The 7,430-nt window shown below is 45.9% G+C and overlaps 1 protein-coding gene across 1 annotated transcript in view; it reads left to right on the top strand.

Moving 5' to 3' along the window:
• Positions 1-3,974: 3,974 nt before the first annotated feature.
• Positions 3,975-7,430, top strand: part of Acer3 (alkaline ceramidase 3) — a 71,067-nt gene continuing 67,611 nt past the window's right edge. The window contains exon 1 of the mRNA XM_051192286.1: positions 3,975-4,166. Within this exon, the coding sequence (XP_051048243.1) occupies positions 4,064-4,166 (103 nt within the window). The 5' untranslated portion in view covers positions 3,975-4,063. The remainder of the gene's footprint in view (positions 4,167-7,430) is intronic.

Below are 7,430 nucleotides of genomic sequence, written 5' to 3'. Positions count from 1 at the left end.
AAGGACAGGCCCAGCTTGGTATGTGTTGATTGCCCCATCCTTGCCCTTCCTTCTTCCTGCAGGATCACAGTTGGATGCTTGACATTGTGACCACGGGCTGAAAGCCCTATAGTGAGACCAAGAAGACATTCTGCATTGTGCAGCTGAGGTAGGAACTTAGGTAGCCGACTACATGAGAAAAAAATTCCCTTATGTTTGTTTGTTTGTTTTGGGTTTCTCTGTTCTGTAGACTAGGCCTGTCTCTGCTTACGGAGTGCTGGAACTAAAGGTGTGTGCCACCACATCCAGCTGAAAATTTTTTCCTTTAGTTAAGGTGCTGAAACTATTTTTCTGCCATTTGTAGCAAAAATATGATTCTAATTGGTTCAAGAACTAAAGCCCTGGAGAGAGATGTGGGTTAGAGATTGTGATTCAAGCCAGCACCGAGGTGGTAACTGACATCCCTGAGGCAGATCTGAAGAACTCATGTGTAAATGGTCCTTCTGAGGTCAGAGACTGAGAGGGTTGGCTCCTAGGTGATGTTGAGCGGAGGCTTTCCTATTCATAGGGCAAGAATCCCTGGGTTGTTTTCATATTGTTGACATTTCTATAATCTCATTCAAAATGAAACAATTCATCTGGGGTTATTTAGTGAATACTCAAAACCCTGAGATGTTGTTTCGTTATCATGTTCAAGGTGGTTAGCCAAAGGTTTGCAAGCTCTGGTCCTGTGTAGTGATTATCTCCCAGGGTGGCACACTAGCTGATCAGGGCACCTCTGCTCTCCTGTTTCTCACAAATCAGTGAGCTCTGAAGGTCTGTTCTGGAAAGCTGGTACAAGAATTGCCCGAGGCTGTATTACAACTTAACATGACCCGGCCAGTCTTTGTCAAAATTGTTACCACAGCCTCTTGACTTGCCTGATTCTTCTCTTCTTCCCATCTTGCCCGACTGTTAAGACCCCCCCCCCCCAGAGCCTGGGAACCTATTCTGCCTAGCCCACAGATTTGGACATTTTACTCCTGCCCCCACTCTGTCCTTGCTAGGATACACAGTAAGGGTCTCACTACAGTACATTAGGCCGGACTTTCAGTCCTCAGGCCAATAGTTGTTCTTGCCCTGCCCCCACCTCTGCATGCAAGGGCGACACTCTAAACACCTCATTCTATTCTCCTTTCTCTTGCCCTTTCAAGCCCTTGCAGGCTGTTTTCTTGCCCAGAAATGTCTCTCCACACACTCTCTTACACACTGCCCAACTCACAGCAGCCAGATTTCTTTTCTGCTCTTTCCAGCAGCAGAGAATGTCTAGAGCCCAAATCTCCATCTCACCTCTCTTGCTTAACCCTTCATGTTCTTTGCAAATCCTGTTGATTTTTGCGTGTTAGTAATCTGGAAAATGTGCCTTTCTTCATCATAGTGCTGCTCTAGCTCAAGAGCTCCAGGTCTTGCCCAGTTATGTTGACCTTCCCTCTCTTCGGCAATGTGATCTGCCTTCCCTTTGGCAAATGTAGCCACATCAACGTTATCTTCCCTCCCTTCATCAAATATATCTAAATCAAGCTCTTGCTTAAAACCCCTTGGGCTCCAAATGGAATTGTCCCTGAAGATCTGCCAAGCCTTATTTTTCCAAACCAGGTGGAAGGTGAAACCCAACATAATGCTGGCCCTTAGAGAGCCCACAGTAGTCTTGTCAGCTCAGCCCAGAGCCCCTTTCTCTGACTTCCTAGAAGATCAGCTACACATAGGAGATAAAAAAAAATGGCCTTACACTAGACTGCCTAGGTTCCAAACTCAGCTCAGGTGCTTGTTATCTGGGTGTCCTAGAGAGACATTTCTAATTCACCAGGTTAGTGTCACTATATGGATCAAGGTAGTACTTTATAGCACAGGGCAGTACTTTGTAGGACTGTTAGATTTCACAACTATATAGGAGCAGAGTGCATATTTGTAAGTATTAGGTACTATGATTGTAACAGCCATTTGGACCCATTTGGTATGTATATCTGTTTTGTCTTCTTTCAATTGCCTACAATACTGTCTGACACACAGTAGGTGTTTATTAAGCATTTATTGTAAAGTGAATTTGCTAGCTCACTTGGTCAGGGTGTCTTGTAACATTTCATTTTGGCAGTTAAATTAGTATCAGGTTAAAAGTCAGGAGTTTTGCTATTCTACTCTGTATCCCTAACGCGACCTGAAGTCTTGGTTTCTAATAGATGTACAATTCATTTTTGTCAGTTCCCATGTAACATGATCATGTGTGAGTATATGTGCTGGTATATATGCATGCAGGCCAAAGGTAAACATAATTTATATTTCATATGGAGAAGAAAAACAGACTATGGAATTTCCTTCTTTCTCTCCCTTCCTTCCTTCCTTCCTTCCTTCCTTCCTTCCTTCCTTCCTTCCTTCCTTTCTTTCTTTCTTTTTGAGACAGGGTTTCTCTGTGTAACCTGGTTGTCCTGGAACTTGCTCTATAGATCAGGCTGACCTCAAATTCAGAGATCTGCCTGCCCTTGCCTCCTGAGTGCTGGAATTAAAGGTGTTTGCCACCACCACCTACCTCGATGAACTAATTTTTTTTTTTTTTAAAGGCAAATACAGATGTACCTTGACTGACTATGGATTACCTCTGATAAACCCATGTGACATTCCACGTGACTAATGATGCACATCTTTCCTTTTCCCTGTGGTTGTGGATCATCTGACTCACTTAGAAAGCAACAACTGTATAATTCTTTACCTGTACTCTTTGTTTTGTATAGTGAGTCCAGGTAGAACCTTGTAGACTGGATCACAAAGTTGAGAAAGCAAGGTCTCTATTCTTAGAGGCATGTCTCTTGGCACTGAGAGTCAGGGAGGTCTTCAACTGAACACAAAGGGCAACAGGATGTGTCTATTATTTTATTTTTTTTCTTATTATTATTATTGTTGCTGTTGTGTATGTGTGTGTGCAGACATGTTTGCCATGTTGCCTGTATGGAGGTCAGAGGACAACTTGGTGAAGTCAGTCCTCTTGCATTTTTACATGGTTCTTGAGGTAAGACTCAGCCTGCCAGACTCAAATGGTAAATACCTTTTGCCAAACCGGATCGAGCCATCCACAGACCTGTGTTTATGTTCTTGATAGCCCAATCTGGAGACTGAGTTGTCTTCCAGTCCTGACGCTGGAAGCAGCGGGAGGCTGGTGGTTTACAAGGGAGTAGGCTCTTGTAAGAAGACAGAAAATGCTATGCATAGACACACAAAGAGAAGTCACGAACTTTTAGTGCTTTACTCAGTGCATACTTTTCTTTTTCTTTCTTTTTTGTTTTGTTTTTTGAGACAGGGTTCTCTGTAGCTTTGGAGACTATCCTGGAACTCGCTCTGTAGACCAGGCTGGTCTTGAACTCACAGAGATCCACCTGTCTCTGCCTCCTGAGTGCTGGGATTAAAGGCGTGTGCCACCACGGCCCCGGCCTTCAGCATATACTTTTAAAGGATGCCAACACCTATTTTTTATTCTGTCCATTCTCAGTTGTTGCCCCTTTCTTTTGTCGCCACAGCACACTCAGGGTGACTTCCCGGGAATCGCTGGAGCTGGCAAGGAATGCTCTTTTCGGTCTCCTCCTTGGAGGCCTGTGGCCAAAGTTAGACACCTAGCTGTGCAAGTTTAATCTAGCCCGGGCTTGACAAAGGTTTCATCTCATTCTCGCCCCAATTAAACCAGACCGCCTACACACTAAGAGAGGCTTGAAACTGTCCAGACAGAAAAGAGTGCCAGCTGCCTCCAACCTTGTCAAGATCGTCCAGGTTTCCCACTTTCCCACCTCCTCCCGTAGTTCACTACTCCAGGAGCCCAGGAGAGACAGGGTCAACCGGCGCCTTCTGGATGGCTCTGTGCGCCTGCTCTGGATGCGGTGGGCGGGGCTGTGCAGAAGGAGGGGCGGTCCGGAGGCGCTGTGGGCGGGGCCTGCCGCTGGGCAGGTCCAGTGACGGCTCTAGCCCCGCCCCTGTCCTTCTGGGCAGGGAGGAGGGCGCCGGAGAGCGCGCGTAGCCTGAGCCGGCCCGGGAGCGGCCGGTCACATTGTGGGGCGGCGGCGCGATGGCTCCAGCTGTGGACCGCGAAGGCTACTGGGGCCCCACGACCTCCACATTGGACTGGTGTGAGGAGAACTATGCGGTGACCCTGCTCATCGCTGAGTTCTGTGAGTGGGGCCTGAGGCGGGGAGCCAGAGCGCGCGCCGAGGGGCGACGCGGCGGGTGGAGAACGCGGAGGGCGAACCTGGCCGCGAGGGGAGGCTCCAGGCCGAGCCCGGGAGCGGCAGCTGGGCGTGCGCGGCCCGGGGAAGCCGGGGAGCCGCCGCCGCTGCCGGGTTGCCCGGGCTGGCTTCAGGGGGCCTTCGGGTTGGGGACGGAAGGGACGTGGGAGCCGCGCCTGGACCTTAGAGGACAGAGTGAGGCGCGCCTGGGAATTGGAGTTCCTACCTGAGCGCTGCTGCGGCCAGGCCCAGCGCCGTCTGTCCCGAGGTCGGGGCTGAGGAGGTCTCTGCGGTGAGGGCCTGGGACGCCAGCCCGACTGCTGCTACCCGCCCCAGCTAGCCGGACACGAAGGGGACGCTTCCTGTCTTCATCCTCTCCCCGTCTAAGAAACTCTTCACGGCCCTTCCTTCCATTCAAGTCTCCGTTCTCAATAGACCACGCTCACCTCCAGGGAGCAGTTACCGTTTCTCTTAGCCGACCCCCCCGCCCCCCCAACTCCCACCCCTAGTCTGGTGTCTGCCAGTGCCAGCGATTGCTGTTCACCTTGCACCAGAAGTGGAAGCCAGAGCACCTAATCACTGCCTGCTCCAGCCACTCTCCCAAGAGCACGAGAGACTAAATCTCGCTCCCCTCGGTGTCTAGCTTATCGGACTTTCTAGGGGTTAATGGTCATCTGAGGACACTTATTTCCACGAATGTGCCTTCAGAGTCTGCGATTTGCTGCTGCTAGACCCGCATTGCTGGCCAGGTTTGGGTCATGCTCTCTGTCTGTCTGTCTCCGTCTCTGTCTCTCGTTTCCTAGATGATTATTCCTACCAGGCTAGAAAGAAATTTGCTATTTCTTCCATCCAGTTTGGTCATCTTTTGAGAGTACAGTGTTTGGTCATTCTTTTTGTTTGTTTGTTTCTGGCAAAGAGCAGAGAATAGTCTTTGGCTGCTACTGCCTTCTTTTGAATAAACCCACTTTACTAGGCCATGAGGCAAAACTCTCCTTAGCTAATATTCCCATTCTTGGGTTCTTCTCGATGTTGAGTTTCATGCCAGATGATCCCGCAGAAAGTCTTACAATTTTCAGGATGTTAGTCTCATAGATTGAGCATCATTTTTTTTTTCTGAACTACTAGTTTAAATGAATAGTTTTTATACAGTAAGTGAGAAAACGGGCAAAACAATCATTTATAGGGTAATTACTTGGCAACCCAAACATTGGCAAAGGAATCACTTTGCCAGTTCGTTTTTACATAGCTTTGGCAAGAATATCAGAGGCTCATGACCACCAGGGAGACTTAAAATCATCTTCTCTGAACTGGAAGGGTGTAGCTTTTTATTTTTCCCCTCTTAGGAATCTTCAAATATTGGATGGGTTTGAAGTTCACTCACTTTCTCTAGAATATAGAATTGGGGGCAGTGGATGGAAGATTTTTGCTTCACCACAAGGGAAAACTTTCTAACCAGTGATACTGTCTTGGAACAATTTGGCATGGTGCCGGGGGAGGTAAGGAAGCAAGAGCTTTTTGTCATCGAAAGAATGTTCTAACATAGGCATTCCTCATCTAAGTCATTTATTTTAAGAGAAACTGTGTAGTAAAGGAACTAACCTTATTCAGTTTTGTTAATCTATGCAGGTTAAAAAAGACTTTTAGTTCAGAATCAAGGTTTTAGATTAGAATCAACAGAGAAAACTGGCAGTTGAGCCATGTGAACTGTGAGAGAGGAAGATAGTAGTATTTTGGCACATAGCTCTGAGAAATAGGAAATGGCTTTACTTCTTTATGTCCTCCGAAGAGGAAACTGAGTAGACTGAAGGAAGGTTTTGACATAGCCACCAAAAAGTTGCATGGAGAGCATAAATCAGTGTGTTGGGAACACTTTGTGTATATACCTTGGGAGAAAATGCCTGAAGGAGGTTGAGCCAAATTGTCTGACCATAGCTGGTCAGAAATTGTCTGGATAGCTATCAGAATTTGGAGTGTGAGTATTGAATACTATACAGATTTAAAAAGCTGAGGGTGTTGGCATAAGTCTATGATTCCAGCATCTGGGAGGTGGGAGCAGGAAAATAAGGAGTTCAAGTACAGACTCTGCTACATGGAACACTTTCTCAAACAAACAAGCAAGCAAACAAACACGTGAAAAGCAAGCAAGCAAAAGCTAATTAATACATCTTAACTATGCACTCCTGACAAGTGCAGCTCTATCACATTTACGTCAGTCAGTTTTAATGAGAGTATAATTAAGGATAATAATAGCTATCATCTAAGTGCTCTCTGTGTCCCACAGTTTGCTAAGCCTTTGATATGTTTTATCTCTTGAGTTTTACAGTAATTCTCTGAAGGTATTAGTATGCCCATTTCACAGATTAAGAACTTGAGATATTCATTTATTTTTAAATTTTAGTTTGTTTTGTTTTGTGAAAAGGTTTCTATAACCCAGACACTTCAGATGTTCAATGTGTATGTAGGCTGGGCTGACCTCAGACTCTTGGTATTCTTCCTGTCTTAGCAACCCCAGTGCTAGGATTATAGGAGTGAGCCACAATCCTTGGAAGGAACTTATATTTCTTGTATTTTTGGTTGCCAGCCTAGCTTCTAATGGCTGAAACATCTCTTCAGTCCAGGAACATCTATTTTTAAGAAATAATTTATGTAAAGTTGCAATGAGTTGTCCTGAAACAGTATTCAGATTGAGGTTGTATTCTAAATCTATTATGCACGTTTGCTTCTCCATCATTGCTTTTATTACACTTATTGTTTTGCCCTTGCATTCAAGGGAGAAGAATATGAAATCCTACCTATATGATCACAAAAGACAAACTGAGTGAACATTCAAGTTATTCAGCCATCTTTCAGCATTACAGTGTATTTTGGATAATAATTGAGTTTGGGGAACCACAGATGTGGCAGTGGTAACTTTCAGTCCTGAAAGCTATCTTCTTTTTTAATTAATTTTTATGTCTGTCTATCTATATATCCATATATTTTGTTTTTCGAGACAGGGTTTCTCTGTGTAGCCTTGTCTATCCTGGAACTCACTCTGTAGACCCGGCTGGCCTTGAACTCAGGGATCTGCCTCCCTCTGCCTCCTGAGTGCTGGAACTAACGGCGTGCGCAACCACTGTCCTGCTAAAAGCTATCATCCCATATTGATTTAAATTTCTTTCTATTTGAAAAGATTGGAAGGGCCAGGGGGAAGGGAAGAGAGTCTCTTTA

This window comes from Phodopus roborovskii, unplaced genomic scaffold, assembly GCF_943737965.1.
Source record: "Phodopus roborovskii unplaced genomic scaffold, PHOROB, whole genome shotgun sequence".
In the NCBI taxonomy this organism is placed as follows: domain Eukaryota; kingdom Metazoa; phylum Chordata; class Mammalia; order Rodentia; family Cricetidae; genus Phodopus; species Phodopus roborovskii.
Note: the sequence above shows the minus strand (reverse complement) of the source record. Positions and strands in the feature narration are given on the sequence as shown.